The 17,384-nt window shown below is 39.9% G+C and overlaps 1 protein-coding gene across 2 annotated transcripts in view; it reads left to right on the forward strand.

The window, feature by feature from the left end:
* The window catches only part of ITPR2 (inositol 1,4,5-trisphosphate receptor type 2), a 593,100-nt gene that overhangs the window by 316,165 nt on the left and 259,551 nt on the right, over positions 1-17,384 (forward strand). For both annotated transcript variants that reach the window (XM_070788589.1, XM_070788588.1), the window contains exons 36-37: positions 5,017-5,159; positions 11,971-12,079. In XM_070788589.1, coding sequence (XP_070644690.1) covers positions 5,017-5,159; positions 11,971-12,079 — 252 coding nt within the window. The remainder of the gene's footprint in view (positions 1-5,016; positions 5,160-11,970; positions 12,080-17,384) is intronic.

Consider the following 17,384-nt stretch of genomic DNA (forward strand, 5'->3'; position numbering starts at 1 on the left):
CTCAATATGAATTCATTTTACTTGAATTACCTCTTTAAAGGCCCTGACTCCAAATATAGTCACATTCTGAAGCATCGCTGTGTATGTGCTGTGTGCTCAGCCACTCAGTCGTGTCCGTCTTTGCGGCCCTGTGGGCTGCAGCCCTGCCAGGCTCCTCTGCCCATGGAATTTCCCAGGCAAGAATACTGGAGTGGGTTGCCATTCCCTTCTCCAGGGGATCTTCCTGGCGCAGGGATTGAACCCACATCTCTTGCATCTCCTGCATTGTCAGGTAGATTTTTTTTTTTTTTTTTTTTTACCACTAACACCATCTGGGAAGCATCAAAGCACCAGGATTAGGGCTTTATCATATGAATTTTGAGAGGGACATAATTCGGCCCATAGGAGATACCTTCCCACTCACATAACCAGTGAAAGATGTCATGGCACAAACTGGAGTATGGCTTGAGGAAAGTTTTTGGCATGGAGAATGGTCACAACATGAACTGGAATAAATATTATAAGAGGTAATGAGTAGATTACTTGGTGAAGATTCAGAATTTTAATAGATGAATGTAGTCGCCCCCATTTGACACAACCTAGAGAAAGCCCGTGCACAGCAATGAAGACCCAGCAAAGCCAAAAATAACTAACTAAATAAATAAAATTATAAAAAAAATGAAGGCAAGGTCAACAGACCTGTTGCTTCTTAGATGGAGATAGAGAGGGAGCATGAGGGCCATTGAAGAGGCATGATGATTGGAGACTAGGTAACATTATAGACCCTGGACTGTCAGAAGGAAGGAGAGAATACAGTAATAGGATGTTGGCTGTGCTCATTGAACACACAGTGAATTAGATTTATTGGCTACTGAATGTACTGGAAAGTAGGTCTATATTTGGAGGTAAGAGTTGGTTGGTGTTGCTAAAAGAAAGAGTATGCTGCTGCTGCTGCTGCTAAGTCGCTTCAGTTGTGTCCAACTCTGTGCAACCCCATAGATGGCAGCCCACTAGGCTCCTCTGTCCCTGGGATTCTCCAGGCAAGAATACTAGAGTGGGTTGCCATTTCCTTCTCCAGTGCATGAAAGTGAAAAGTGAAAGTGAAGTCGCTCAGTCGTGTCCGACTCTAGCGATCCCATGGACTGCAGCCTACCAGGCTCCTCCGTCCATGGGATTTTCCAGGCAAGAGTACTGGAGAGGGGTGCCATTGCCTTCTCCGAAAAGAAAGAGTATAGTGATAGGAAAAACAAAGAACATTTTTTTAGGCTGCCAGAAGTTGCAGAATGGCTAAATAAAATGAGGGGAAAAAGGCACAGTCAGAAAGGAGGCAAGCAGGTTTATGAGAGACAGGGGAGCAGACATTTCAGAGGAGAGATTGTCATGTCAACCAGCATAGAGAGGGCATGCTTTCAACTTATTTCAGCATAGTCAGTTCCATTCACTGGATAAATATATATTTGATGAACACTGTACCAGCCACTGTGTTAAGTACTGGAGATAGAACCATGAGGTCTGTGTCCTCATGGAAAATGCATTGTAACCCATTAAGTAAATGATATAATGTTAGATAATTAAAACTGCTGTGAATAAATCATGATAACAGTATGATGGAGAGTCACTGGGAGAGTGATCCTGTAGTGAGGGAGTGCTTCTCCATTGAGGAGACATTGACACCCAAATGAGGAGGAAGAGTCTGGAGCTTTATGGGAAAGGAAGAGTAAATGCAGTGATGCTTTGGCAGGAATGAGGTTAGGGATTTGAGAAACCAAGAGAATCCCATTGGAGCAGATGGGAGCAAAGGAAGACAGTATTATGAAATAAGTAGCCAAATCACGTAGAGACTGCCATGCATGATAAAGTGTTTGGCTTTATTCTAAATGTGATGGAAAATCATTGGGGATTTTAGCAGAAAATAGGCATGACTTGGTTTACCTTTAAAAAAAACACTGTGGATTTTGAGTGGTGAATTGACTATCGGGTCCAGACAGAAGCAATGAGTCTAGTTCATTAGTCATTGCATTAATTCAGGTAAAAGGTAATGGTGGCTTGGCTTAAAGGGGTAGTGATAGCAATGAAGATAATAAATTTTGGATACAGTTGGTCCTAGAGCCATTGGGGCTTGGTGGATGGATGGGAGAGTTGTGGGATGTTGGAAAGAGAAATCAAGGATGCCTTGGTATAATATGATTAGATCATTTGCTAAGGTAAGGAAGGATGGGAGAGTTGGAATCAAGAGATTCTGTATGGAGAATCTTAAGTGTGAGATGCCTATGTAAGTATCTATATGGATGTGTCAAACAGACTGATGGATGTATGGGTCTGGGGTGGTTTGGAAAGATATCAATGCAGGAAATATAAATGTGGAAATTTTCAGCACATATATGATGTCAAAACCATGCAATTTCATGAGGTTCCTCACAAGAAACTGTAGATGTAGAAGAGAAAGGACCAGGAATTTGGTAAAGGAGTAGTCAGGACACAGATGGAAAACAAGGAAAAATGTGATGTTACAGAACCAAGAGTAGAAGGTGTTTGACGAATCAGGAACAGTGTGTAAAATGCTTAGGTAAGATGAGGACAGAAAAGTAACCACTGAATTTAGCAACATGGTGGTGATTGCAGCTAACTGGTATTCAATGATTACTAACATTAAGGAATGGCCAGTACATGTTACAGGCTGTTTTTTCTTTTTTAGTTTTTTAAGCCATTTTTAAAATGAAGCATAGTTAATTTGGGGGGTAGTGAGAGCTTCTCTGGTGGCTCAGACGGTAAAGAATCTGCCTGCAATGCAGGAGAACTGGTTTCCATCCCTGGGTCCAGAAGATCCCCTGGAGAAGGGAATGGCAACCCACCCCGGTATTCTTGCCTGGAGAGTTCCATGGACAGAGGGGTCTGTTGGGCTACAGTCCGTGGGGTCCCAAAGTGCTAACTGGACATGACTAAGCAACTATTTCACATAGTTAATTTGCAGTGTTGTATTAACTTCAGGTGTATATCAGTGATCATTTTTCAGATTATTTCCATTATAGGGTTATTACAAAACATTGTAGAGGCTACTGTATGTATTTACTTTTAATCCTCACAGCAAGCCTGTGTAATTGCTAGTATCATTATCCTGGGTGTTCACATTGGGAAAACAATGAATTAAAGAGATTACGTAGTTGACACATGATCGAAATAGGAGATAAAGACTCACATCATAGATGCCTGGACACAGTTTGTTTAGAGAATGAAATGAAGTCGAGAGGTAATCTGAAAGAGAGGTATGTTTTAATGATGTTTTCTTAACTACGGTAACTGTGGTCACATTTGATAACCATATTCTCTTCCTGCCTTTGTATAATATCTAGTTTCCGTTTATGTGATTTTTTTTTCCCTCCCTGGTAGTCTCTCTCAACTATTATGAGGAATTTCTCAGAAAACTTATTTAGTAATTCAAGGAGAAATGATCACTTTTGCTAAAAGGGAAGGAAAGAGTTAAACAAAAGTTAACTCCTGAAATCTAGTCATAAGAAATCAAGAGACTACCAGGAAGAAAATAACTTAAAAGTATATGCTGAGAGTAACAATAAGCAATTGGCAGTTAGTTTTCTGCTTAACAGAATAAAGCTACAGTTATGGGCAAATAAAGTATTGCTTTATGTGAGTGTTTGCTTTTTTTTGGTTTGTTTTCTTAGTTAATTTTAAAACAAAAAGGGGAGGCTTTCATTATTAAATAATGTTCAATAAATTATCATTGCTTATACTTAATTTAAGAAACATGTCAGTTGACTGCTTTCAGCTATAATTAACAGCAAAAAGTGGCTTAAATAATAAAAAATATATTTTTTCACACACAAGAAGTCTGAAACTAGGGCTCTTCCTGAGGTGTTTAATTCAGTAGCTTCATTGGTCAGGTTCTCAACCACCATTAGTCTGTTGACTTTCAGCTTAAGGCTGGTTTTCAAAGGTCCTTTGAGGTCTGCCTTGTATTTTGAATTTTCACACTCTGAGGCTATCTTAGAAGCCATAGATAGTTTCTAAAGAATCTGCCCTGCCCACTCCCTAACTCCATACACACCCTCACACTCAGCAGACTTCACTTGATGTCTTATTGGTCAAGATTGTGTCACAGAATCACTCCTAACCAGTTGTTGGCAGGGGAAATGGAATGACCAGGACTGGCTTAAACCAATCAACCTTGACCCTAGGGGAGGCGGGCAGGGGCTCCTCTCCCTGACAGTGTTATTGCCTGACTGAGAAAAAACATGGAGATTCTGTTAGCAAGGAAAAGGATAAGGAAAGGCTACTGGTAGATGATCAATAGTGTCTGTCAAAAAGTATAATTTGAAATACTACTAAATGTCATCGAACCCTTGTGTAGTACTAATACTGCTTCAGGTAATATATCAGGGAATTTCCCCCACTGGAAAAAAATGGTCAGTTTCAGGTGACCAGTGACACATATGAAGTCTTTTTTAGCTGTTCCCTGAGCATACTCTAACTCCAATTTGATGAATACCTGTACTGTCTGTGGGCTTCCCTGGTTGCTCAGTTGGTAAAGAATCCGCCTGCAATGCAGGAGACCCAGGTTCAATTCCTGGGTCTGGAAGATCCGCTGGAGAAGGGAATGGCTACCTATTCCAGTATTCTGGCCTGGAAAATTCAATGGACTGTTTAGTCCATGGGGTCGAAAAGAGTTGGACATGACAGAGACTTTCACTTTCACTTTTGCACTATCTGTATTACAGTCCCAGACACTGCAGTACTTGTAGGAGTGGCTTTACTGACTTTGTATCTTTCCTGTATATTCTTAGAAAGCTATAGCTACCCACTCCTCCTTTATCATATAAATGAAAAAGGAGATCCAGGAAGTGTTCAGACAGAAAGCCAGGCTCTGCTTAAAGCACACGCATCCAGTGCTTTGGCAAGTAGGGTACCTCTTCTCTGAAAGTCCCACATCTCATTTCTAGTTAGTATTCATAAGCTTGTCGTATTTTTAAAGGATGAAATCTGAGTCAGGTCTTCACATGTCTTCTCTTGTGCTTTATTCCTTAGGATGTAGTGGCCTCCTTGGAGCAACAATTCAGCCCGATGATGCAGGCTGAATTCTCAGTGTTGGTTGATGTGTTGTACAGCCCAGAACTGCTGTTTCCCGAGGGAAGCGATGCGAGAATAAGATGTGGCGCTTTCATGTCGAAGTAAGTGGGTACAGCCGAGATGCTGCAGGTGCTGCCGCGCTGAGCCTGCCTCTGACGTGCCTGCTTTCTGACGCTGCTGGTGCCTCACGACAGTCCACAGAGCATGCGAAGCGTCTAAAATCCCTGCAAGTGTACTTCCGAAATCATTAGTGTGATTCAATGGAAATTTGGTTTTTGGTGATTTTCAGGTTATCATACTTATTAACATTTACTGAAAATGAAGTGTATCATTGGGCACAAAAATATCACATAAAAGAATATCTTGGTTCTGAGTCCTTTCTATAGCTCTGTGGTGTGAACTTTTAAAAGATTTCAGTTTAAGGTCACTGATTTTCCTTAAGAGAAAGAGGAGGGAAAGGGAACTAGCGTTTATTGAGGTCTTACTATGTGGGCTGTTGTCCTGTGTACGCTTACCCATGTTATCTGTACAAATGCTCTGAGAGATTGGGCCTCATTTTATTTACTTATTTTTTTTTGTATGTTACTATTTATTTAATGAAAGAAATGAGGATATATAACACATATTCATATATTTATCTGCTATCATTAAAAAACAATGATGGAAGCCTAAACAATAAAGGCCACTGTGATAATTACTTCATATGAGGATGGAAGGTAGATGTGATTAGGATGAAAGTTAAACTTATCTGAATATATTTTGTATAAGAGCTGAGATCTTTCAATATACTTTCATTACAGACTTGATTTTACATAACTTTAAAATAAAATGAAAATAAAATGCATACAGTTAGTAGTATAACAACAAAGAGAATAAATATGTCAAATGACTTTAAACACAGTAATTTGAATTCAAAGTCTTCAGATCAGATCAGTTGCTCAGTCGTGTCCGACTCTCTGCGACCCCATGAATCGCAGCACGCCAGGCCTCCCTGTCCATCGCCAACTCTCGGAGTTCACTCAGACTTAGGTCCATCGAGTCAGTGATGCCGTCCAGCCATCTCATCCTCTGTCGTCCCCTTCTCCTCTTGCCCCCAATTCCTCCCAGCATCAGAGTGGCCCAGGTGTGCTTCAGTAACCAGCTGTTAAGTCTCGACCCGGCACTCAGCCATGCTGCTTTGATGATGCTCATCTAAAGCTCTTTCATTTATGTATTTCTCTTAGCATTTTTGTGGTATTGTCAGGTCTACTGCAGTGGGTGTGTTATCCTAGAATATTTTCATTTTAATGGAAAGGAGAAATTCTCAAGGAAATATAAGCAGTTGTGAGACAAAGTTTTAGGTAGCTCCAGAAAGATGCATCTTAACGTTGAGGACCCTTCGCTGAATGATTTGTGCAAGTAACTGCATGTTGACTCAAGATGGCCAGGCAGAGGTACATGGTCTCCTTGGGGAGAGAACCTGGATGAAGGATCAGAAGAAGCTGCAACCCCCTTGACCATTATTTGTCACAGCCTCTTCTGTATGGTTGAGAATATGGCTAAAATGATCTCAAAGCCTCCCCTATTGACTGTGACATAGTGAGGCAGAAATTGATGAGGGGACACAGGAAGTGTTTTTCTTTCTTTTACCAGTTAAAGTTGGGATTTGGGGAGAGAAAACGAGGTATGGGGTGAGAAGAACTGACTACAGGGGTCATGTTGAAGAGCAGGTGGAGTTTCTCCATTATGGCCAGAATCAGGAATTCTTTACTCTTGATCACTGTATCTTAAGAAGCTTGGGAAGAATGGACTTGTCTGGGCACTAACCAGCCTTCTAATAAGCATTTTTAAATGAAGGGTCTAGAGTGTCTGCAAACTGCTGACTGTGGAAGCCACTGGAAAAAAAAAAAAGTAGAGGTGTTGTCTAGTATAAAAATAGGGTCTTTGTCAAATATACTTTATCTCCCATGAATATGCTGCTGCTTCTGCTAAGTTGCTTTAGTCGTGTCCGACTCTGTGCGACCCCGTAGATGGCAGCCCACCAGGCTCCCTATCAACGTATATATAACATAGGTTAAAAAGTAGGCAATAAACGTGAGAATTTTAACTCTAGGATATTCATATGATGCTATAGCTATATCCCAGAGGCTTGATAGTCTAGACAAGTGATTGGCAAATTCTGGCCCACAAGCCATTGATAATTTTTGCAACTAAAGTTTTATTGAAACACAGCCATGTACATTCATTTACGTATTGTCATCAGTGGCTACTTTCATACTATTACAGCAGAACTGACTAGTGGCCTAGTCTGCATGGCCTCCAGAGCCTAAGCTATTTACTCTTTTGCCCTAGAGAAAAAGAGTTTGCTGATTCAGTGTCAAGAATTAGTGTCAATATGATAACCCTACATGGCTATTAAGATGAACGTTTAAATTCATTACAACACAGATAAAATATTTAGTCCCTCAGTCAACATTTGCCACATGTTAAATACTCAGTAGCCCTAGGTAGCTACTGGCCAACAACTAAGACAGCACAGTTACAGAACATTTCAACGATCTCAAATAAAATTCTGGTCTAGAACTTAAGGATATAGGTGTGTGAGAAGGTGATGTAAAGTAACTCAAAATGTCAAGAAAATATTGACCTGTGCTGAAGATGAAGCAAGTCTGTTGCAATATTAGGTAAATTCAAAGGAGAGAGGGGCTTCCCTGGTGGCTCAGAGGTTAAAGTGTCTGCCTGCAATGCGGGAGACCTGGGTTCGATCCCTGGATCGGGAAGATCCCCTGGAGAAGGAGATGGCAACCCGCTCCAGTATTCTTGCCTGGAGAATCCCATGGACGTAGGAGCCTGGTCGGCTATAGTCCATGGGGTCGCAAAGAGTCGGACATGACTGAGCCACTTCACTTCACTTCACTTCAAAGGAGAGAAGCAGAATGCCATGATACTGAGAATGTATCACAGGTCCTACATTCGGATGGAGGAAGAGAAAGTCACATGTAGTTTAGTGGTTAGAGAAAGGATTTTTATGCAGTTGTATGCGAGTGATTGTAGCATGGCTTGAGGCTCGGGGATATCTGTTTACTTCTTGCATAATTCTGGGAAGAGCCAAGAGTTTTATTTGTAAGGATATCTATTATAATAAAATTAGAATCCAACATCGTTAATTGCTGTAGGTCTTAAGTGGGGCTTCTGACTTCCTCAGATGAATTGAATTATTGGAACTTGTTGAGTCAGATGGGTCTGCTGGAGAATGTCAGGGCTAACCCCCAGGAAAGGACCAGATTTCACATTAGTCACATGCAGTGAGGGAGAAAAAAATAGGTCATTGTGAGTATTGGCTTTTATGGTGGGTGCATGTAGTTCATTAATATCCACACTTAATCCTCCCTTATGAAGGAGAAGCTTAATGTTTCCCAAATTATGGGATGTGACTTATGAAGAGGAAACCATTGATTTGTAAAAAAATTTGGGAAAGAATATAAAATATCAGCATGCATCTCATATAATAAAGGTAACTTTTTGCAATCATTGTATAAATACACTCACATTCATGTATTTGTATGGTGAATTGTTTTGTGAAACTTACTCTTTACTTAGATACAGAAAAAATTTGAAAGCCAAATGATCTAATTCAACCAAACATTATTTGATAGATGAATGCTTTGTATAAATACCAAGCAAGTGTTCATTTATTCCCACCAATATTTTCAAATCAGTTCAGTTCAGTTCAGTCGCTCAGTCGTGTCTGACTCTTTGCGACCCCATGAATCGCAGCACGCCAGGCCAGTGAATTAAATATTTTATCTAAAGAATTAAAGAAAATAGAAATAGCCTAAGAGAGAAAAATGTCAAAAGAAATTTACAGTGTCTACCAAATGATTTTCATGAGCTTCCCTGGTAGCTCAGTTGGTAAAGAATCCGCCTACAATGCAGGAGACCCTGGTTCGATTCCTGGGTCAGGAAGATCCCCTGGAAAACAGATAGGCTACCCACTCCAGTATTCTTGGGCTTCCCTGGTGGCTCAGATGGTAAAGAATTTGCCCACAATGCAGGATACCTGGGTTCAATCCCTGGGTCAGGAAGATCCCCCAGAGGAGGACATGGCAACCCACTCCAGTATTCTTGCCTGGAGAATCCCCATGTCCGGAGGATCCTGGCAGGCTACAGTCCCTGGGGTCATAAAGAGTAAGACATGACTGAGCAGCTATGGATAGTACAGTCTGTAAAAAAAAGACTGAATACCTCTCTTTCAGAGAGGCAGGTTTTTGTTTCTTGCCAGAACGCAATGGCACCCCACTCCAGTACTCTTGCCTGGAAAATCCCATGGACAGAGGAGCCTGGTAGGCTGCAGTCTATGGGGTCGCTAAGAGTCGGACACGACTGAGTGACTTCACTTTCACTTTTCACTTTCATGCATTGGAGAAAGAAATGGCAACCCACTCCAGTGTTCTTGCCTGGAGAATCCCAGGGATGGGGGAGCCTAGTGGGCTGCCGTCTATGGGGTCGCACAGAGTCGGACACGACTGACGTGACTTAGCAGCAGCATCAGCAGCAGCAGGAGAACTTTCGACCAACAAATGTGCCTGACCACATGAACATATAGTGCCCTGCCCAGATGTAACATGTCTAAGAGAAAATCACTATTCCTTCCCAACATGAAATAGGTGTCATTTAAAACTATCATTGCCTATCTACTAACCCAACTCATACATTTTAGGCATCTGTGATCTCCCTTCCTTTTGTTTTTCCACTTCCTGTATGCCATTGTTTGCCAGGTCATGGCTATTTTATTTCTGTATTGCTTCTTATGCCCTTTCCCCATCTTGTGCCCTGTTCATCTCTTACTTGTTCTCACGCTTCCATGCCCTTGTTCCCACTGTCATCTTTTTAACAGGTAGGGACGATCATACAGCTCCTTTAACACAGTGGTTCTCTATTTTCTATAAATTCCAGACTCTTTAGCATAATATTCCCAGTTCTTTCTTTTCAGACTGCACTTTTTACAGTCTCCTTTTCCATGTGTTTAACTGTCAGCTGGCAGCTAGAGTATACTTATTTCCTGGACATGACATCAGCTTTTCTGCCTCTGCCCTTTTTTCCATTCCCTTTGAAATCACTTCTCTCCACTGTTTCCTGCCAGGTGAAATCTTCATAGTTAAATGTTACATTGTTTCTGAAACATTCTCTGGTCAGCCCTAGGCAGCTCCCCAACAAAATGTAATGGCTTCTTAGTCCAGTTTATGACTTTTGCCTTTCTCTCTGCTCTAACTTCTTCTAAGACGCAGCTGTGTATAATCTAGGACTCCCTTCATCAGTGGAGGGATGTCCTGACTCCACAGAGTGGTGCTTCAGAATTTTGACTCTGAAGTCAGGTTCAGTTCAGTTCAGTTCAGTCACTCAGTCATGTCCAACTCTTTGCGAACCCATGGACTGCAGCAAGCCAGGCTTCCCTGTCCATCACCAGCTCCGGAGCTTGCACAAACTCATGTCCATCGAGTCAGTGATGCCATCCAACCATCTCATCCTCTATTGTCCCCTTCTCCTCCTGCCTTCGATCTTTCCGAGCATCAGGGTCTTTTGCAATGAGTCAGTTCTTTGCATGGTGGCCAAAGTATTGGTGTTTCAGCTTTAGCATCAGTCTTCCCAATGAATATTCAGGACTGATTTCCTTTAGGATGGACTGGTTTGATCTCCTTGCATTCCAAGGGACTCTCAAAAGTCTTCTGCAACACCACAGTTCAAAAGCATCAATTCTTTGGTGCTCAGCTTTCTTTATAGTCTAGCTCTCATATCCATATATGAGTACTGGAGGTCAGATAGACCTGGTCTATTTCCAGATCCCACAACTTAACACTTGTGTAACCGGAGGAAAGTTGCTTTACCTCTTTGGGTCTCTGTTTTCTCATTAGCAAAATTAGCCTGTTAACAGAACCTCACATATGACTTTGGCTTGCTGTGAGGATAAGTGGAGAAAATTCATGGAAAGTGCTCATGCTTCATGCTGACACTTGATATGCACTGACTAGCTGCTATCTAGTGAAAGCTCACTTTTCCTCGGGGCTCTGTCCCATAGGATTCCCGTTATGTCACTGAAATCAGATCATGCCATTATATTCTACATGGTTTTGTTTTCTTCTAGGAGGACATATCTCATGGGGTTGTTTTGAGAACCAGCTTTTTAACAACATGAGTTGTGTATGCTAAGCTGTAAATTATGATTCTCAGCATCTTATTTGATTCTGAGTTCTTGGAGATGTTATATAACTGTGACCTCAAATATTTCTCTTGACAGAACTCCACTGCAGAGGTCACCACTGTAAAATTAATTAGAATCTTTGCCCAAATTATAGCAAAAATAGTAAATGGATAGGCTATCTTGAATTTACTTTTTTTTTTTTCTTCTAATCACGAAAACTGCCAATTTCTACCAAGCCCTAGCAGTGAAAAATAGCAGTTATAATTAGTGGAAACTGGAAGCATCCCATTAATGCTAAGGCTCCAGTGTTGTATGCTGCAATTATATAGTTACTGTGATATACTACATGGAAAATAATATAGTATGGCATAATATAATAAAGTGTACTATACTGCGATATTCATATTTCTTTCCTAATAAACTTGTTTTAGTTCACATGATAGACTTGAAGATAATCAGCGTTTCATTGGTCTTTTTAGAGTATTGTGTCCCACTAAAAGTATGTTACCTGAATAAACTTGAGAAGCACTGGGGTATACTGACTATAAAACAAAAGTTTTATAATACAGAGTTTATAAGCTGGAATGTAATTTTAAAACTTTGATGACATGTATCTAGTTTGCTTTATACTCTAAAATAATGGTGTGATTATTTTTTCCCTCTGGTATATGATGCTATTATATTAACTTAAAGAGAAATTACTGTCCTATTAAGGCTTAATGTTTTGTTTTAAGGTTGATTAATCATACAAAGAAACTGATGGAAAAAGAAGAAAAATTGTGCATTAAAATTCTTCAGACTTTACGAGAAATGCTAGAGAAGAAAGACAGCTTTGTGGAAGAGGTATTTAAATTTTTTTCTTGCTATTTGAAAATAAAATAGAATTTCTAGAATACTATAATGAATAAGTTACAATAGGCTATTATATGATTATTTGTATTACATATTAATAGTGTGTGTACTTAGATGAATTAAATAATTTGAGTTTTTATGTTATTCATCTCTTAATGTTTACTTTTGATTTGAGAAGTAACTAAGATTAGAATGGCCCAAGTATTTGGTTTATTTGTTATTATTATATTTTGTCATGAATATGTATATTTTTCTCATATAGTGTCAATGGACCAAATGATCTTTCTTAAGCATTATTAAGATTTTGTACCAAGTTCTGCTGTGAATTTAAATGGCCTGTGCATTTTGGAATATGTTGATTTTTCATTGTACATATATGTTCATGTCATTTTCTATAATATTATACCCAGTATTATAAAATAATACTTTTTTAAATAAATGGAACTGTAAGTTTCTATTCTTAACTATACTAAATATTGCACAGATGATTTTCAGGGAATATCAACTTATAGATAATAATTGTCAGTCTGTTATTAAAAATGACAGCTCAGATGCTCATTAAGAGATAGCTGGCAGCATGTTTAATACCCAAGGTGATAGATACACTTAAATATAAAATATAAATCTAATGTAGGTTTTTTTAGCTAGCTACCTTTACTGTTTACTTTTATGTTATGTATCAAACATAATTTATAACATGCTCCTTAATAATTTTTTGTTCTGTTTCTGTAAATATTAATTATCTGGTATGTTTAAGGAAAGATTTTATTTTTATTTATGTATATGCTATCTAATTCCAAAAAGATCGTAGTGGTAGATTTTTTCTTAACATATTTTGGTAGAAAAGAATTGCAGTGGAATCTTGGATATTAATAGAAGGGGGGATAGCTTCAAAATACAGCATTTGAATCAGTTGTTTGCTTCAGTAACCAAAATGACTTTTGCATTGCATTAGTTCTCATCATCCTTTAAACTATATTTGGGAAACATTAATAAAATACAGGTGGTCAATACAGTTTTAATAAATGTCGCTGTAGCATAGGACTCAAGAAATATGCTTATAACTTTGACTATATGATATGTTCTTAAAAACAATACATAGAATTCCTTGGGACTTTTTGTTTCTTTCTCCTTTGGTACTTCAAACTATTGCTATAGATTGTTTGATATTGGCTGAAGTATCAGATCCTAAAGTGGAAAAAATGAGGTCATATGAATTTTTTACAGATGAATGGAGTTTATGATAACAGTTATTTGTGCTTAACAGAAGATATGTGATAAGCCTTTCAATTTTATATAATAGATGATTATTGAATTACTATAAAGGAAACTAGGAAAGAAGTCAGGCAAGATTTTACTGTGACTAGTCAGGAGAATTTCAGCACATCTCCCAAACCACTGTACAATAATTCATGCTGCTGTCTGGGTCTCCTTTACACTCCTAGGGCCATCACTAACTAGCTCAGGCTTTCATCTTCTCTTGTCTAGAAAACACCAGTGCCCAGTTCCCTGAGACCTCCTTGAAGGGAGGCAGGGCTGCTGTTTTCAGAGCTCCAGGGACACTATTCCCATCAAGTATGATGTGAACGGCGTCCCCAGGACACGGTCCTCAGGGAAGGGGTCAGCTGAGGCTCTTTAGGCTCATTCACTCAGGCAGCTCACACACACTGTGAGCAACTATTAAGTGGTGGCCCTAGTGTCTGGGCACTGGGGAGATGGAGACCAATGGCACAGCTTACTCAGGGCCACCACGGAGTGCATTTCACATGCTTCTGGGGTCCTGTCAGTGTCTGCGGAGATCACGAGAGCCTTTCAGGAACCTTCAGGGGCTCTGCACACTGGGTATTACAGGACCGCCTCTGCCTACCCCGCTACCCTTCCTCATCCATTAGCCTCCAAAAACCTGTCCTTCTCAGGGTGCCTGCAGTGTCCCGCAGGCTTTTTCAGCACTGAGCCTTCCCAATCTGAAATTGGGATTGTTAAAATACAAATAAGCCTCAATACCCCCAGTGTTATCTTTTTCAAGGAGCTAATGAGGAATACTTATCAACTGTTTTTTCCAAAAGTGATACTTTCTCAATAGAATTGACAAAATACTAGGTACCTCTCTCTCTTTTTTTAATTAATTTATTTTTTATTGAAGGATAATTGCTTTAAAGAACTTTGTTGTTTTCTGTCAAACCTCAACATGAATCAGCCATAGATACACATGTATCCCCTCCTTTTTGAAACTCCCTCCCATCTCCCTCACCACCTCACCCCTCTAGGTTGATACGGAGCCCCTGTTTGAGTTTCCTGAGCCACATAGCAAATTCCCATTGGCTCTCTATTTTACATATGGTAATGTAAGTTTCCATGTTACTCTTCCCATACATTTCCCCTCTCCCCATGTCCGTAAGTCTATTTTCTATGTCTGTTTCTCCACTGTTGCCCTGTAAATAAAGTCTTCAGTGCCATTTTTCTAGATTCTGTATATATGCATTAGAATATATTTATCTTTCTCTTTCTGACTGACTTCACTCTGTATAATAGGTTCTAGGTTCATCCACCTCATTAGAACTGACTGAGGTGCTTTCCTTTTTATGGCTGAGTAATATTCCATTATGTATGTGTACCACAACTGCTTTATCCATTCATCTGTTGATGGACATCTAGGTTGCTTCCATGGTGCCTCTCTTTTTAAGACATTGTATCTGGGTATTTAGTCCAAGCTGGTTTATAGATGATGTCACTGAGACCCAGAGGGGTAGTGTGATTTACCCAAGGTCACACAGCGGGGCCAGAACCAGAACCAGCCAAAACCAGAGCTCCTTCCTCTCTGCCTAAACTTATTTATCAGATCACAGACAACTTTTACAAATGATGTATATCACTATTAAGAAAGATTAGTATATTTTGTCCAACATGTTTGGGGGGGCTGGATTTTAAGTCATAAGCAGATAGAATATAGTAGAATGCAATATCCAAAATAGATAAAAGTGTAGAAACGTAGAATTAAATATTAAGGAATATGGAAATGTAGTCATTAACTTAGGAAAAAAAACCTAAAAGAGACTTACATAAATATCATTTCTTAATTTCTGTGTCTATTAAAGATGGAATAAGAAAACTGTAGCTGAAAGAATTCTAGATCTTAGTCAATATTTGAATTATAAATGTTGTAGAGTGAGAAGCATTTCTACTAGTGGAAGGAGAAGACTTTTCTCCCTATGTGAAATTTTTAGAAAGCATATTAGATCCAGAGTGATTCAGATACCTCCGCTGGGAAAGAGACAGCAATGGACAATCTCTGCATGTTGTCAGTTGGCCCACGTTACGTGGCTGGTGGTCCCTTTTCTGTGCCAGTGGAGGGGACCTAAAGGACCCACCAGTCTGGATGAAATGGCCTTGGGTAACAGATTCAGAAGCTGGTCAAATCCATTATTTTACAACTTACTATGTATTTTCAGGAAAAAATCCTCATTATCTGTCCTGGGATAACAGGTGGTTGTGTTTTCGTTACTATGTTAGTTTCCTACTTGTTATTGCTGTTCAGTTAAAGTCATGTCCGACTCTGCCACCCCATGAACTGCAGCACGCCAGGCTTCCCTGTCCATCACTATCTCCTGGAGTTTTCTCAAATTCATGTTCACTGAGTCAGTGATTCCATCCAACCATCTCATCTTCTGTTGTCCACTTCTCCTCTTTCCCTCAATCTTTCCCAGTATCAGGGTCTTTTCCAGTGAGTCAGGTCTTCACATCACATGGCTGAAGTTTTGGAGCTTCAGCATCAGTCCTTCTGATTAATATTCAGGGTTGAGTTCCTTTAGGATTGGCTGGTTTGATTTTTTTGCTGTCCAAGGGACTCTCAAGAGTCTTCTCAATCACCACAGTTCGAAAGCATCAATTCTTCGGTGCTCAATCTTGTTTATGGTCCAACTCTTACATCCATACATGACTACTAGAAAAGCCATGCTCCTGCTGCTGCTGTCTGACTCTGTGTGACCCCATAGACGGCAGCCCACTAGGCTCCCCCATCCCTGGGATTCTCCAGACTATACGGACTTTTTTGTTGGCAAGGTGATGTCTCTGCTTTTTATATACTGTCTAGGTTTGTCATAGCTTTTTTCCAAGGAGCAAACATCTTTTAATTTCATGGCTGCAGTCACTGTCTGCAGTGGTTTGTAGCCCAAGAAAATAAAATCTGTCATTGTTTCTACTTTTTCCCCTTCTATTTGCCATGAAGTGATGGGACCAGATGCCATGATCTTTGTTTTTTGAATGTTGAGTTTTAAGCCAGCTTTTTACTCTCCTCTTTCATCCTTATCAAGTGGCTCATTAGTTTACAACCCACATGTTTATTATCTTACAGTTTTAAGGTTGAAGTTTAAAATCAAAATGTCAATTAAATTCTTTTTGGAGGCTCCAGGAGACAATTCATTTTATTTGCCTTTTTTAGCTTCTAGGGGCCTCCTGCATTCCTTGGCTCATGGCTTCTCCTTCTGTCTTCAAAGCCAGCAGCTGTCGTGTCTTCAACACCCTCCGTCCCCACCCCTGGCCTTATTTGTCTCTCTCTCTCTCTCTCTCTCTCTCTCTCACATACACACACACACCCACACACACACAGACATATACACAGAGAAAGACTCCATTGTTATACCCCCCACTCTTATTCTTGCCCTCCTGCCTTCCTCTTACAAGGACACTGTGATTACATTGGAATCAGCTAGATAATCCTGTGTAATCTTCCCATCCCAAGATCCTTAATCACACCTGCAAAATTCCTTTACCAAGTAAGGTGACAGTCCCAGGTTTTTGTTGCTAGGGCATAGACATCTTTGGGAGGGCCATTACCCAATCCATCACAATAATCTTTTTACTGGAGAGCTTACCTGTGGCTGATTAAAATGTAGGACAGTTTATTTATTTTTATTTTTTTCTAATTTTATTTTATTTTTAAACTTTACATAATTGTATTAGTTTTGCCAAATATCAAAATGAATCCGCCACAGGTATACATGTGTTCCCCATCCCGAACCCTCCTCCCTCCCCATACCATCCCTCTGGGCCGTCCCAGTGCACCAGCCCCAAGCATCCAGCATCGTGCATCGAACCTGGACTGGCAACTTGTTTCCTACATGATATTTTACATGTTTCAATGCCATTCTCCCAAATCTTCCCACCCTCTCCCTCTCCCACAGAGTCCATAAGACTGTTCTATACATCAGTGTCTCTTTTGCTGTCTCGTACACCGGGTTATTGTTACCATCTTTCTAAATTCCATATATATGCGTTAGTATACTGTATTTATGTTTTT

This window comes from Bos indicus, chromosome 5 (genome assembly GCF_029378745.1).
Source record: "Bos indicus isolate NIAB-ARS_2022 breed Sahiwal x Tharparkar chromosome 5, NIAB-ARS_B.indTharparkar_mat_pri_1.0, whole genome shotgun sequence".
Classification (NCBI taxonomy): Eukaryota; Metazoa; Chordata; class Mammalia; order Artiodactyla; family Bovidae; genus Bos; species Bos indicus.